Source organism: Chelon labrosus (assembly GCF_963514085.1).
Source record: "Chelon labrosus genome assembly, chromosome: 16".
Taxonomy (NCBI): Eukaryota; Metazoa; Chordata; class Actinopteri; order Mugiliformes; family Mugilidae; genus Chelon; species Chelon labrosus.
The window spans coordinates 17,365,501-17,382,249 of NC_140349.1; the positions used below are offsets into that span (position 1 = coordinate 17,365,501).

General features: G+C 43.0%; 1 protein-coding gene across 1 annotated transcript in view; it reads left to right on the forward strand.

The window, feature by feature from the left end:
• Positions 1-692: 692 nt before the first annotated feature.
• The window catches only part of adgrb2 (adhesion G protein-coupled receptor B2), a 145,604-nt gene continuing 129,547 nt past the window's right edge, over positions 693-16,749 (forward strand). The window contains exon 1 of the mRNA XM_084563382.1: positions 693-1,675. Coding sequence (XP_084419508.1) covers positions 739-1,675 — 937 coding nt within the window. The 5' untranslated portion in view covers positions 693-738. The remainder of the gene's footprint in view (positions 1,676-16,749) is intronic.

Sequence of the window (16,749 nt, forward strand, 5' to 3'; positions counted from 1 at the left end):
GAAAAGTATGTTGCAGTTACAGAAACGTCTCTGTGTATTATGCTATAAGGTTATCGATAGAGTGGTGCGAAACTCCCACGCATTCTCCTCAAACTGCATTTATGCACAACCACTTGAAAGTCTACGGTGATGGAGCAGAAAGAGAATGTACAAAAACATAGTGACTACTGAAGAAGTTTCTAGCAAAAAACTCAAACACTGTATATGTTTTTTTTTTTGTCTGCAGTGTGTGTGTTGCGCAAGTCAAAATCAGGCTGTTGGCGGACCCTCACTGTGTCGGTGATGGTAATAGTTTGCTAGAGCCTAGGGGGAGCTGCACAGCGGGTGAGGGTGTGCGTGCGTGTTTGCGTGCGCCATGAATGTGTCTGTGTGTTTGTGTGCACGTATCAGCAGGAAAGGGTAGAGCAGGCCCCACAGTGCATGTCTCAACAGCCAAGTCATCAGCCCTTTTAATCCAGCCCAGCGGGGATGTGTTTGTGTTTTTGACAGTGCTTGTGTGTGTATGTGTTTGAAGAACTTCATGAGAAGTGCTGCCATGAAGTTCGTTATATTATACACTGAGGCAAGGCAGAACTCTGTCCAAAAAGATTTGCAACCAGTCATGATTCTTTGGTCAAAACTTGTGCAGTATTTTGAAGACAGATTTTTTTATATATATATATATATATATATATATATATATATTTATGTCATGTTGCTTTTGTCAAGCTGTGTTTGAAATATTGCCGAATATGTCTAATGCCCAACTTTTTCTTTTCTCTCTCCCCGCAGGACGAATGTCATAGGATGAACACTGCTGGTGGGGTGTGTCTGTCTGTGCTGTCCTCTCTCCTGGCTGTGGCTGGGGCCCTGGCTGCCGTGTCTGCCCTCGCTCTAGCTCCTCTCTCTGCCCTGGCTGAGGCTGCCTATGGGGCTGCCAATAGCGTCCCCAGCACCGGGGCAGAGGGGGCCCCCTCACCCATCTCCTCACCATGCTCCAGCCTTGTAGCTGGGGTGCTCTATGGCTCTTTCTCCCTAAGGGAGCTCTTTCCCTCCAGGGCGCCAGGTTGTTCCTGGTCCCTGGAGAACCCAGACCCCACCAAGTACTCCCTCTACCTCCGCTTCACCCGCCACCCTGTCATCTGCCGGACACACTCCCCCATGCTCCTCTCCCTCGACCACCACCAGACCAATCAAAGCTGTCCACTTCATATACAAACGTCCCCTGCCAGGGATCAAGAAGTCATTGATCTCTGTGGCAGCGAGTCGAACTCAGATGGACCTTACTCCTTCCTACAGTTTGATAAGAACTTTGTCCAGCTATGTTTGACGAGACATCCAGCCGCAGACGAGCCTCAGGTTTCTAAGGAATTGCTGGAGCTGAGACTGGTAGAGGTGTTGCTCATCAACAACGAGAACTCCAGTCAGTTCACCTGCGGCGTGCTCTGCCGATGGTTCGAGGAGTGCGTGCGCACGGAACACAATGCAAACCAGGATGCTTCAGACGGGGACGGTTGCGGGATGACCCAGACAGGCTGCATTTGTCCAAATCACAACATCATGGCGCCACCCGTCCCGTTGCTCCCGGAGACGCCACACAGTTTCAGCAATGGTTCGCTGGTTCCTGACGACTGCTGTGTCACTGAGCTGCATTCCAACGATGCGATCGCTATAGCACCCAGGGATGTCCGTCAAGGTAGGACTGTTAGATAACAATATGCTGTGCCGCTTCTGCTTTTGCCATTTTCAACGCATAACCCATGAACACACTTGTCTGTGGACAGAGGATTATGTGTGTTTTGCAACACAGCCTGCTATAAGTTTGCAAGACATAAGTTTGCCCATACATTGTTAAAACCTTATGCAGTATGCAGTTGTTTATTTGTGACGAATAGACACCAAAAAAGTTTGTCTTGTTATCCTGTTTTTTTTTTTTTTATACTACTTCAGGGAGGTCGCATCTTTGCTTGACAGAGAATTTATTATTTGAATTTTGTCTTTTGGCCTTTAATTAAAAAACTAAGCAGTTCAAAGGAAGCCCTTTAAACCTTCCATCAAAAGATTTGTAATGCCTGACAGAAATTCAGCCTTTTGATCTATATTTTAGAGATTCCCCCATGTGGCCAGGAGGTGTGGCTCCTAGGGCTTCGGTTTACAAGCTGAACATTGTTGTGTGTGTGTGGGTGGGTGTGTGTGTGTGCTTATCTGTGTGTGTTTGGTAAGGCATCTGTGGACTATGTTGGGTCAAGATCAGGTTTGACACTCAAACCCACAAATTCACGGACATCGTCGTTCATACCAATGTTCAACGAATCGAACACGAGCCAGACGATCCCGTCACACACACGCATGGGAATATGCACACATGTGTGTGTCTGCTTAAATCCCTGTGCGCCTGTAAGCTACACAGATAAGCTCTTTATCCAAAACAGAAACGAACAAGCGAGTGAGCTAAAACTTTCTTAATCAGTTCACTTCATCATTGCTACCAGAGCATTTATTTTAACGTAATTGTATTAGACCAATGCAGAGATGAATATAGATATACACAAAAATTGTAGTTTGTCTTGCATTTCACAGGATTACATAAGAATATTCTTTTTTACGTAGCTCATAGGCATGTGTGCAGTCTGAGCTCTACTAATTAGAACCTAGTTATTTTTATTGCAAGCCCTGGCTTGCCTTCAACAGCACACTAACACACATACTAAGAGCTCTAGGGAGAGCCTTACCTTGCTAACGGGAAAGTTGTCGTTCTCTGGAATCAATCAGCATCGGCCTGGGTATTTTATCATCTAATATCCTCACAGAGAGAGAAAGGGAGGAACAGAGGAAGACGCGTGACCTAGGAGGATCGATGGGAAGGGTGTCTTTGTCTAGCCTTGATGTACTGTTGCTTGAGACAAAAGACAAACTGATAGTGCCACTCTGTAAATCAATGCCAGTTGTCTCGAAGCCGTGTTGGGTTTTCTTTATCTCGTCTCAAAGATGCTGATTTTGCTGACTTATTGGTGAGCAGCTGGTCACTTAACATCAACAAAGGCTGATTTAAGCCACAGACAGACCTTGATGAGCAGTGTGGCCAAGCCTTTCTATATGGAAAACTGTCTTTGTTCAAACCATCCCCCTATCTTCTAATTGCCTTAAAATATCACTTACTGTAAATCCACCATCGTGCTGCAGCAGACCAAGAGCTGCATCTGGTCTGCATCTTTCTCTATCTGCTGTAATATAAACTTCTCATCTCTGAACCAGAGTGAGCTTAACTTCCTGTGCAGATTTGCAGTCATCTAAGCCAAAAACAAAACTAAATTGCAGCAACTGGACTTGTTTTAAGTTAATCCTAACTCCCTACCAGCCATTTAGAACTGAAGAAGCCACTTGGATAAGCGGTGAAACATCTTCAATAAAACTCAAACAAGTCCACTTGCATTTGTTTTAGCTTTGTATAATTAAATACCTGATTTCTCAAACCCCATCTCTCTGTTTCACCCCATCTCCCATTTAACCTCAGTGCAGTGCATTCTGGGAAGCATAAACAGATCTTCTTTATACAGAAACTTAACCCTTGTTTGAAACACGGTTAAACATTATTTGTTTTTACTATGACCAGCATAGATGCTCACAGTCCTGAACTGACTTGAATCTGCAACACTGCACATGCATAGATGTCACACGCAGCATGCTGTCCTATGTAGGCCGACACGGTGGTTACTCAAGTCAGTCATTGCAGTTATTTATAAGCTTTTTTTTTTTTTTTTTGATTCACCGAGTGTGTGAAAAGCTGTGAGGGATGTTGCATAAATTCCAATGTGACTGCTCAGACTAAAGTTTCATGGCAAAGAATCAGGTTCATATCTAATGTAGGACCACATAATAATTGCATGTGGCTTGTTCTGTTCACACTGTTGTGAACAAAATCGGATCTGAGTGACATATGGGCCATTTTTGCCTGCTGTCTGAACTGGTCAACTGAACGCAAGACTTAAAGGGGAACTACTGTTTTTTACGACCTGGACCTTATTTCTATCATAAAATGCGATCGTTTACTCACCCATATAACTTTTGTGTTATATGCACTCCTTCAGGAGATAATTAGATCAGTGTATAGCCTTATAGCAGGAGTCACTTGGCTTGAGACGCAGCCTCTAAATAACGCATTATCTGCTGAGAAACTCGTTCATTTCAGCAATATTTTGTTATGATACACTAGTGCTATTCCCCGTTGAGTCCGGAGTTACCTGTTATCATCATTCAGGTAAAGTTAACATAACATTAAAGTTATATGGGTGAGTAAACGATCGTATTTTATGCTAGAAATAAGGTCCAGGTTGTAAAAAACAGTAGTTCCCCATTAAAAATTAAAACAATCTGTGAAACATATATAGTCGCGTGGCGTTCATTCAACGTAACGTATCGTGAGTATAAAGCAAACAGAGAGTGAAAATTGGCTCCCGTTGTGTTTCTGTGTAAAGAACACGAGTCAACAGACCGTTCTTCCTTTGTAATGAATAGCAGTCAAAATCATCAGGAATCACTCACTGCCATCGAAGCACGAAACATGACTCATTTGTTGTCCCCGTTTTCACGGGCTGGGCTTAACGAGTACAGTGACAAAATTATCCTTTGCATGGCATTATTGTGACCTGTGGAGACGCCGTGTGCCAGGAAAATGTGTTAATAATTAAGGGCATTTAGAGCAGAAGTCTGTTTGTCCTTCGTCCACGCAGCTTGCAGAGAGAGAAATGATTGAAACGAATTCAATGAAACCTCGCTAAATGGATTCCCTAATGCAATATTATATTTGTAATGCATATGTATTTTTAAATTTTTTAGCAAAAGAGGCCCGGTTCTTTGTCCGTCAGATCAATGAATGCATGACTTTATGACACTGAACAGATTTGTACCACATACTGTATCTATATATAACACAGATAGCAAATATCTTCTCATTTCCATATAAATTGGATGGTTAGAGGAAATACTAGCTGAATTACTGCATATGGAGCCAATTTTGTATTTCTTTCTTACTTAGAGGAAACTCTATACTTGTAGAGAGATCTATTATTTTTAATTAGCACAGAAATCCATGTATCAGTCATAAGTTCTGAGGAACGTACCTTCACGCTGCGCATTTAATCGTAGGTTTTTGCAATACTTTAATGACTTTTCTTTGACTTTTAAAGCTTGCACTTTCACATGACCTGCAATGCATACATCCGTAGATCAGTACAACAACCAATGTACGGCATATTCAAGTTTTTTTCCCGCATTTCTGTAACTTCCCTGCACCTGATGCAAGTCTTAGAAACCACATGTAATCACACGAGCATGCGCGAGGACAGGCACATTCAGCTTTTGGGCTCCGGAGTTGTTTGCGCGACTGAATGCTAGGCCTGCTAGAAAGAAAGAAACAAAACAAAAACAGACAAAAAAAAATAAAACTTAGATCCCTGCTTTCCCTGTCAATCACTCCAGCACACACTCACACACCCTACAGGCCTAGCAGAGGCCTGCGCATCACACCTGAAATGGAGCATGTTTGAAAGGTAAAAAAACAAACATGCCACTGTGTATCACCTCCTCGTTTTCATTCTCTCCCTGGCCCTCGATTGAACTTCTGGTTTGTTTTCCAAGCTCTCATTAATTTGTCCGCATTTCTCATGTTCCTATTTCTACTTCTATTAATAATAGGTGAGAGGGCATTGTTCCTGCAAGTACGTGCTATCCTTCAAAATGAGAGGGACAACCTTGTTCTGAAAACCACGTCAGTCTGTCTCATTTATTCTATTAAAAGCATGCGAAATTCATTCTACATCAAACAGGCAACAAGTGAATTACTCAGCCCCCTTGAATAAAGAGAGAGTGGGGTTCCTATTTCAAATCGCGAATCTTCATGTTCAGTATGTCTGAACCCAATCAGTACATTGTTGTTGTTAACATCAGGTTGCAGATAAGATTATTATTTATCCGTGGTGTCATCCATTATTTTCTTTCAATTTAAATCATGTGAAAATTATTGTAATCAAGTCATAGCAATAGGCATAAATATGCACATGTATGTGTTGAGATGAACAACGTTTGGCTTGCATACAAATCAAGTCACGTGATACGCAGAATATAAATGAATACAAATGTCCCAGCAATGAAAACACAGTATTATAACTTGGGTTCAGGAACAAAACCATACCTCATCTCATACCTCTATCTCCCATTCTTACCTATTAAGGTGAGTCCTACCTCTCTCTCTCTGTGTTCTTCTCAGTTCTCAGCCGCTGCCCTGCCCATACCTCTGTTTTCTTTGCATCCACCACCATCTTTCATTACGGGAACCAGGGGCGACAGGGAGCCGACACTTCCTAAGATGTGCCCCCACCCTGAGTCTCAATCCCTGGGTTCCTTGGCATCTGAAGACGATCATCCATCTCCGCATTCCACCGCTGTCATCCTTTCCCTTTGACCCCTTTCATCCCTTCCCTTCAGTCCCTCTCATTCGTTCCTTTTGACCCTCTCATCCATCCCCTAGACCCCTCCCATCTTGCCATCCATTTCCTTCATGTCCTGTCTTCCAGCAAACGTCCTTGCATCAATTAAGATGTGATCTTTGTAAGTGAACAGACAGCTGGCTCTTGTAGTAAATTAAATATCATGTTATCTCAAGGAGAGTAAACTCATTATGCTCATCATCCCAAGAATGACTAGCTGGAAAGACATCACGTGAGAAGAGGTGTGCAGACACATAGGATGAATACTTCACTCTCCTAAAATGAGATGAAACAATACAGTTACCAATAAAAAGCTGTTAGTGAATCATCATAAAACAACAGAAGAAAAAGAAAAAAAATATTACTACCACTAAGTGTTATATGGTTATCAAATTATTGTACAATTACATTGTCTTTGGAGCTAGCAATCATACTGGAGCTGGAGGGATGGTACCTGGACAGAACATGTATGAACGTGCAAGACATGATGCAGAAATGTCAGTGTTTTGTAAGCAGGTAGTCGTAAGCTGCTTGCCATTCCTCGAAATCTTTGATTTCATTGTCAGTCCTTACTGACAGAACTTTCAGAGTTTTGTCACCTCTCAAACTAGACCTTTTTTCTTGGCATCTCTGTATGAATTACTCCTCTTCTTCACTCTTGTATTTCATGGTTTTGCACGAGTGATATGAGCCCACTGCTTCTCCAGACAATTAGCTTATCTGTTCATGCAACGACGCAATCAGGTATTGCAGGGACTTTGCACTTTGTAACTGACACGTTATTGCCCAGTCCAAATGATATTTTACATTTGTCATCCTACGTACAGCTCCTCTAGGTTATGTCTAGAAAAGTTCAGTGCCGCGGTGCATGTATAAATACGGCTTGTAATGAATAATGGATGCCTCCCAGTCGTCATCCCCCTGTGATTGAGAATTTCAAGACATACAGTCAGAAGACTGTGTGGCTTTAACCCCACCTGGCAGAGGATTCTGACTTGATCTAAAAATTCACTTAGACAGCACATATATCTTACTGCTTTCATATATCATCAGCCCTTATGGGTTGTTAAGACATAAGGGTTTCTCATTTCGGCGAGGAATATCTTTACACAGGGTAGGACGGTAACATCATTGTTCCCAATCTTTCATCAATCATTTAAGGGAAAGTTACACCATCCTGCGTGTGTTAGCTCATCCATCATGCTGCAGTAGCTACCATGGTTGTCTTTTAATTTAATTAGTTGGCTTGCACACGCTAACTTGGGGCTGCAAGCGGAAGCTTCTTTCTGAAGTTTGCCAGGAAGTCTGTATTTTGGTTCGGCTTCCACTATTCATGCTAATAATGAGATTATCTCTCGATTAAATGTTGCAATGATTGCTGCCTTATTTGTTGGCTACACAAGAGATGTGTCAGTGTAAGTAATCTAGCTCTTTGGATTATAAAGGACTAGGGGAGTGCCTAGAACGTTTGGGTTTGGGGATGGGGGATGAGGGATGAGGGTGCGGTTCTGCTTCTTTTTCTTTTAAAGATGTACAGAAACATAACAAACTGAAAGAAAATTTGGAATTGTTCAACAGTTGTGCACAAGTTCTGTTGATATACTATGTTGGCACTTGTTATCTTTGCTGAAACAAGCCTCGCCATGAGTTATTCTGGACACTTTCTTCCTTAGTTTCTACTGTATGAGCATAATTATTCACTCTGAAATGGCCTTTTCTTTAAAAAAAGAAAAGAAAAAGAAAATAATTGGACTTGATACTATAGTGCAAGCCCGCTCTTATATATCCATGTGTCTGTTTTTGTTCGGTAATGACATGCAAGCAAAGTGCAACCCAAAACTAAAAAATAAAAAGAATCTGGAATCAAGTGGCAGAAGCAGTGCCCACCGCCTCCAGTGCATGCTCAATCTGGCTTTGTGCAGTCATGACACATTCAGGTCACAGTTGTAATGTCCACCAGTGGTGTTTACAGATGCAGGAGAGCAAGGACAGCTGGACTTGTATTTGACTTGCACTTCATTTCTTGTTTTTCAAGAATGAGCAGCGCTGCACTGCACCAAATACACATTTTAAGACTGTACTTTAGTTTACTTTATAGTTAATCTGATGCATTTTAGAAAAACAATATATTAAGCAGTCTGCAGTTTGCAGCTGGGGACTAAGATTCTACTTCTTTGGAGAACAAAAAACTGAAGTAGTTGGCTATAATGAATATCTTTGTGTCAGCTGGATAAAGGGGGAGGCAAGCCAAAAGAATCATCATCCCAACTGTAAAGCACGGGGGCTGCAGCATCATGTTGTGGGGATGCTTGAGGGACTGGTGCACTTCAGAGAAACAGATGGCATCATGAGAAAGGAAGATGATGTGGCTACTAATAAAAACAAGACAATGTTAATTCTCCGGACAACATTTTGTGGCTAGATTTTAACTGTAGGCTGCAAAATAAAACACTTTCAACTACTATTACTTTTGAGAAAAGACTGCATGGATCTGCATATTTAAATCACTGGCGTTGAAAGGCCTTGTTGCAGAACACCTGCATTCATTTCTTCCCACCTCCCTTTGGAATGGTATAACACAGGAGTGCCTCAGCAATCACTGGGGATTCTCATTAGCAAAGATAGTGGGCGTGGATTTTGTCATATGTATGGATGTTGGAGGGGAATAGAGAGAGAGGAGGGGATGCTATTGCAGCAGAGAAACAGAGTGAGGGCTGGGATTTAGCTGGGACCCTTGGGACCAGATCACCCTAGCACTGAGCAGGAGCCAGTGGGCCGTCACTTACAAACCCTCATGTGCACACATACATGCAATGTGGGCTCATCCCATCCTCGAGGAATACTATCCGCTTCCAGGTAATTAGAGCAGAGAGAGGCGTGTGAGTCGTCTTGCGTGGCGTGTCTTTAGCAGCACAGCTGAGAGGTGTTTATTTTCACACTGTGCTGGCGTATAGTATATACAGGTGTTTTGATAACCCTTAACTCTACCCAAATACACACAGACACAATGAAAAATGCACACACACGCCACTGCTTATGACAAGGAGTAATTGCGTCCCTTTGCAGATCTTTCCTAAAAAGGAATGAAGAAAGACTACGTGTGTGTGTGTGTGTGTGTGTGTGTTTGGGCTGAGTGTGTGAGAGACCGTCTGCTGCTGACGGTGACTGTGGCAACAGAATTAGTATTCTGTGCCCATGGACTATGACTCTCTCGCTGAACGGGCTCAGCACTGAGCCCCTTTATGCTCCAGCAAAGACCCGTACACACACATTCGCAAACCTGCACACCTTGTCATCTATATCCATGCCCGTTTTCTCCCCAGGTCGCCTTAGATCTGTATGGATTGGTAGACAGCACATCAGCTAGCTTCCTTTTAGTGCTATTAAAAAATGTGTGAGTCAAAGTAAACTGGAAATGTATTGTGTACTTTCCAATAAATAGACCTCTTTGTCCGACCTCATTGTGCACTACCAGCATCTCCCTAGAAAAAGGAAAAAAAAAATAAATCTCTATTTTGCGGATGATGTTACAGTACATTGGCATGGTGGACGTGCCTGCCTGACACCTACATGTTCCACTGTGCCGTGTCTTATTTTACCTCCCACTGCAACCATCTGCACGCAGATTTAGTTAGTTTAGTTAGTTCTAGTTCAAAACACCCTGTTACATGCAACTCTGGGTTATATCATGAGCTCCACTCCAACTCTTCTCCAGTCAATGTCTTCAGATTTCTTCCCCTCGTCAGAGTTCTCTCTGCAGCTGGTTCTTTTAAGACCAAAATGCAAGCGTCTGCACAATTTTCATTTCTTTTTTCCAAAAGATATAATATCCTTCCATGTCCTAACGACTGCTGCCTATACTTACTGATGACCAAAAAACCTTTCCTCAATGATCCTTGTTATTCTCTCAGAACATAATATCCCCTGGAAATGGCTATAGATGTCACCAGTATGGATGATAATGGGAAAACAGACCCAAAGGTTTGAAGAGCTCAATGTAATGTCGTACAAGAGCTGTTCAGCCGAGCCAGTTCATAAGACTTGTTTAACCCCTTTCAGACTCTTTACCAGGACCAGAGCGTATATTTTATATGGTCTGGTCCGTATAATGCTTCAAAGATGAAGAGAGTACGACGACGAGTAAAATTTATGTAGCATTTGATGCGCTCAATTACTGTTGCCCTACTTTTGGTGGAAATGGAGGACGCTTCGGCATGTGGTCCTTCGGCATGCTAACCCTCCGGCTGGTGGACTGAGTTGCTTTAACCTCCACGGGGTGGTTGTTGTTATTGAACCCGAGCCACAGGTAACATCGATAACGTCTGTGTTTACCAACTCATTGTTATAAGGCTGTTGTTTACTCTCTAAAGTTTTCATTAAGTAAAAGTGAACGGTTTCCAATCTCACCCTGGTCTAGTGATGAGGATAAGGAGTTTTGTGGTCTGTTTCAGAATTACTCCCAAGTGCCTCTGATCCACGGGGCCCACTTTCTCACCGTTTTGCATCTGCTACTGACTAAATTTTGCATTTTTTTTTATTTCAGTGGGAAAAAAAAAATATCCTAGGGCTAGGGCTTAATGTGTCAAAAAATAACAACTTTATAATTGGCAGTATTTATATGAAAGAAATGTGTTATCTGAACATTTACTAGGTTACTAAGAGCAAGGGGGAAAAACACACACACACACATATTCAGAATAAATATAGAAAATACAGGATGGCATGGTGCAATATCCATTCCCCAGCTCCAAGGGCCTATCAAGTCCCAGCGGATGCAAATGGTTGAGGGGATAACATGAGGGGCAAAGGTCGGCTCTAAATTAGGCACATCACTCTGTCTGCACCTAATGAAAGTTGTATGTTAAGAGGCGAACGGGAGTGTAGTCAGAGCGGATTCGAGAGCAGGATATTTTAGAAGGAGAGCGCAAGTTTGGAGCGACATGTGATGAGATGAAGTGGCTCGGGGGAGATGTGGTTAAGGCACCAGTGGGCCAAATTAGCTACCCTCTAGAGGACCCCCTTCCCCGTGCACGCCCGCCATCGGAGACAGCGTGCACTTGTGTGTGTGTGTGTGTGTTCGTGTGACAAGAGAGAGGGAGTGAGTGCAAGTGTATGAATGAGTGGATGACAGAAAGCCTCAGAGCTACAGTGTGTCTCAGAAGGCTCTTGCAGCACTGGAGTGGTCGTAGCGAGACTCGATGATAATGGAATACAGAGATATATTACCGCACCGCACAGACACACACATACACACACACACCCATACACACACACTCTCATAGTCTATATCACTCTCTGGCCCACTGACTCCCAGTCAAGCTCCAGTGGCTTCATGTGATCGATTAACTGCAGAAAATATACGGGCGTCCCATTGTGCACCTGTGCCCACGGACATGGGACATAATCCCTGTAGGCCTGTGTGTTTTTATGCGTGTGTGAGCGTGTGCATCCATTTGTCTGCCGAAGTTCCAATTGCGTGATGATTTAAAAACGTTCCAATGTCAAACTCCAACCACGCAAAGCTCCGTGACAGGCTTGACATTCTGTGTGAACATCAGTCTCCGCGGTTTTATGAAAGAATACGTTTGCGTGACACGGCACGCTGGTTTTGATACACAAGCCCCTCCATTGTCGTTTCGGCAACAATGACATTTTGTGCGAAACAAAGCGTCGACATGCAGTTTGGAGCAAAGCGTTTGATTCGAGCAACTATTTGCGGGAGCTGAGTGATGGTTCACCTGTATGAAAAGACCTTCCTATTTCAACGTTTTGCACGGGCAAACAGCTGTGTCCTATAGAGTGCTTTCTGTCAACAGCAGACTCAATTTATGAACAGTGGTGTCTTGGATGAATTAACTCATCAAAGTAGGTTACTTTGTGCCGTATTTCTGCCTGGTTAGCGTTCAGGGCGTCAAGCCAGATAATAATGTGAGATCATATAGGTTTATGTTGGCTGCATAAATTAGTGGCATGCATTACACTGGTATTGCGACACGGTGGAGCATATGAAACTCACATGGCTGTGAGCACCAATTCCACTCCTGACCAACTCGACCTAATACCAGAATACACATTAAGAATGCTTACAACTGACCTCATTGAGGAACATACACTGTGGAGATCTCTGTGAACAAACACAGTTGTCTTTACATGTACTGCTTCCCGCTGAAATGCATTATGCATAACATTGAAGGCTAACAAAAGCATTAAATAAATGTTTTTCACATTCATATCTACTAAAGAGTACTTCTCTTTATCTCTGACTTTATGGTGTGTCATCAAGCTCTGGTGACTTTGCATTTATAATTCCGTTACATTTAGCTTACTAACACACTGTGTCACTGATCAGGCATAATGTTATGGCCACCTGCCTAATATTGTGTAGGTCTCCCCCGTGCCTCCAAAACAGTTGTGATTCATCAGAGAATTGATATGGGTCTTCTGAGGGTGTCCTGTGGTGTCTGGCAACAGAATGTTGTTAGTGGGGGCCTTTGGGTCCTATGAGTTGAGAGGAAGGGCCTCTGTGGATCAGGCTTGTTCCAGTGCATCCCACAGATACTTGATCAGTTTGGGATATAGGGAATTTGGAGGCCAGGTCAACACCTTGTGCTGTTCTTCATGTTTTTGTGTGTGTATCTGTGTCAGGCTGTATCCTGCTGGGGATGGCTCCTGCCATCAAATGTGAGTGTCATTGCTATGGGGTGGGGGTGTCTGGTCTGGTCTAGGTGGGTGGTACATGTCTAAGTAACATCCACACAAATGTCAGGTCCAAAAGTTTCCCAGCACAAGATGGTCAATGTTATTTACTTCTCCTGTACCTATGCCCAATAAAAAAGTCTTCCTTTGCTTAAGCATTACTATTCATTTATAAATCAATTAGTAAAGGTACATTGTATCTTACCATATCTTGTGTTGCATCTCATCCATAAAGTACATAAGTACATTGTGGACCTTATACCCTCTACTTAGCTACATATTTTAGATGTTTCTTTCTTTCTTTCTTTCTTTCTTTGCCATCTAGTTTTCACGCCTTAGTCAAGTTGTTTTCTGTTTTTTTAAAAAGCTCCCCTTGAAGTGCAAATACCTCTGACTGGGAATCAGTGCTCTCATTGGTGTACAGCTCCACCAGTGGTTAATAAACTGACTGACTGCCTTTAAAACTCCAGTGTTTGATTAGCTGACTGTAAATTGTACCTCATAAAAAAAACACGATAATACAGGAATAGAGACTATAAAAGCAGACAGTATATTTATAAGCGTAGCCATTTTTATTTTAGCTTTGCATGTGAATTAGAGTTTACTTAATATTCGGTGCTGGCTGGCAAGAACTCATAATAGACACACCTTTTATTTTACAGTTGGATTTCTTGATGCTTTTGTTTCATCCAAGGAGCTATTATCCACTTAAAACAGCCTCCATGCAATTATCCTACAAATCATCTGTGGATTGAATGACTCCCCACGTGAAAGTGTTTTGGCTTACTGTGTTGCTAACCATAAAGATTTTAACAAGGAGCTTTGGTATACTGTGATGGCTCGATTATCATTGATTAAACAGGCGTTGAATTTTTTTTTGAGTTTTGTGACTCTGCTTTTGACTGAACAACCTGTTGCTGTTTGCTTTTCCAACAGCCAAAAATTAGCAAACCCACTACCGATGGTGAATTCAATTTTTCAATTCAATTCAATTTTATTTATATAGCGTCAATAACAATACAAATCGTCTCAAGACGCTTTACAAAAACCCGGCCTGAAACCCCCAGAGCAAGCCTGAAGGCAACGGTGGCAAGGAAAAAGAATGACGTCTGTACAGATGATGGTTTTAAGTGCACATGGTCTATTTAAAATTTAGCCATGCGTGGGGCGTGCATTATGTGACCCATGTGTTAAACAGCTGGCCACCTGAGCCCGCAGAGGCCACATGTGTATCGGCCTCTGCATGGGCATGCACATCATAAAGCATGCGTGCATCCAAAATCATATGTGCGGATGCTGACATGTGAGAAGATAATCTAACTCGCCGGGCCATCGAGAAGATTTACAGCGGCGGTATAATTACCTCTTGGTACAGTGCAGCGATTTAGTGAGCGGGGAACCTGTCACCTTTGAGGTGGAATGATACTGAAAACGTCACGGCAGATGACAACCAGTGGTTATCTAATGCTGTTCCGAAGCTGCTATAAGTGCAGCTTCCATCCATTTCCTGAAGGGAACTGATTGTATTGTCACCAGGAGAGACATACTGAGACAGACAGAGGAGGGTTATTGATACCAAGTAGCGAGGGGTATGACAGATCGCCTGCCATTATGTAAATGAATTTTTTTTACGCCACACTTTTAAGACAAGATGTATGTCCTTGTGGTTGCAGTGGCGCTTTTAAGTTCAACACATGGGCCTGAGGTCTCTGCATGCCGGATGCGCATTAGAACCGTGCTTATTTTTCTGCCTGTCACCCACACTTCCTATTTACCCTTAAGATGTCCTTCACGAGAAGTGTCACAAGGACACTCTTTCCCCTGAAATGTCTCCTCTGGGGACTCATTTGTGTTCATCTGGCTTGACGTGAGGGGAATCTGTTTGCCAGACACAGACTTACATGACAGACGAGCCTATTTATCCTAACACAGGAAGGGAAGCTACCAACACACAGTCACATATATATACGTATGTAGCATAGACTGTAAAAAAAATGCATGATGTGGCTCCACTTCCTCTCACTGGGCAAAATGAGGCTAGAATTACGGGGATATATGGAGCTGCATTATCAATGATCCACCCACACGTGCTATTTACAAAGAAATGTTTGATTATACACTACACTTATTTTTTGTTAAAGCAAGCACCATTATGGATTCAGATTATGTAAATGCTAACTACCGATTACCAAATTGTTTCCCCCACGGCCCTTATGATTGGGAGTTGTTTTAACCAGTTAGTTAATTGCAATAATTCACAACAACTCATGACAAGCACTCATTTGACCGTCTTACTCTCAATACAAATCTAGTGCGCAGGTGCCTTCAGCACAGCTTCATCAGAAAAGACACTTGAACATTCATCAGAATTATATTAACTACCTAAAATGACAGAAGCCTTTGGAAAACAAATTATTTGGCATGTACTTTAGTCTTCTAGTTCAATAAGATGGAAGTGGTGGGACTTATGACCTAAACGTCAGCCAGCCACTAGGGGGAGCTCTACTGGTTTTGGTTTCTCTTTTGATGAGCTGTCATGGCGTCCACTTTTCTACAGTCTATGGTGTATACATAGATTCATACTGTATGTACACATAGACACACACTCAGAGATTTTCCCATCAACGCTTTTTGTGTCTACCACATACCACAAAGATTGCAAAAATCGCCCTGAGCCATGGAGTTTGTGTTGCTGCCTGCTGCTTCTCTGCTGTTTATTTGCTCATATGTGGTCATCCTTCACACGTTCACTCTAAAAACAGATGCCCACAATACAAACGCCCACAATAACACCGCAGCGGGGCACGACACATATGCCTTAATGCCGGTCCATGTCTGTGCATGCGTGTGTGTCCCTACAGTGCAGACAACCATTGAGAGGGAGACGAAGATCTGTGGTACCCCCCTCCTGAGGCCGGGTCTCGCTGTGTAGTGATGACATCCAATGAAATACTCGATTAGAAACACACATGGACACACACACACACACACACACCCAATTGAGCCCGTACATCATAAACACCCACGCAAGCTTGCAGCATGGTGGGAGACATGGTGGCTACTGCGACAGAACCTGGCAACACAGTGCAAGAATAACACAATAGCTTGGCATGAAGGTGGACACGTGTACGCTTTGTTGTTTTTTTTATTTTTTTTTTGTGGGTGAGAGAGGGTGGTGGTGTGGGCAATCTAGCCGACACGTGACAGCAGCCGATTCCAGTAGCTACAGTAAACGCCCTCCCAAAACACCCCAGACAGAGTGACAGTCACTCGTGCCCTTGCTAAGTCAGAGTTATGCTTCAAAATAAGCGTGACTTGCTCCCCTCTCTCTCTTTCTCTCTCTCCCTCTCTCTCCCTCCGCCTCTTGCTCTCTTTTTTTGTCAGCGCGCATTACCATCACCAGCCGGTGTGTGGCAATTAAATATATCCCTGGGCAACGAGGCCCTATTTAGAAATCATTACAAGACAAGGAAATCTTGCCCCACGAGTTTAGCAAGAGCACATGGGAAAGCGTGTGTCTGTATGTGTTGGTGGGCGCATGTGTGTTCCTCACTTTCTCCCTCCGTCATTCTCCTCCACTCATCCATGG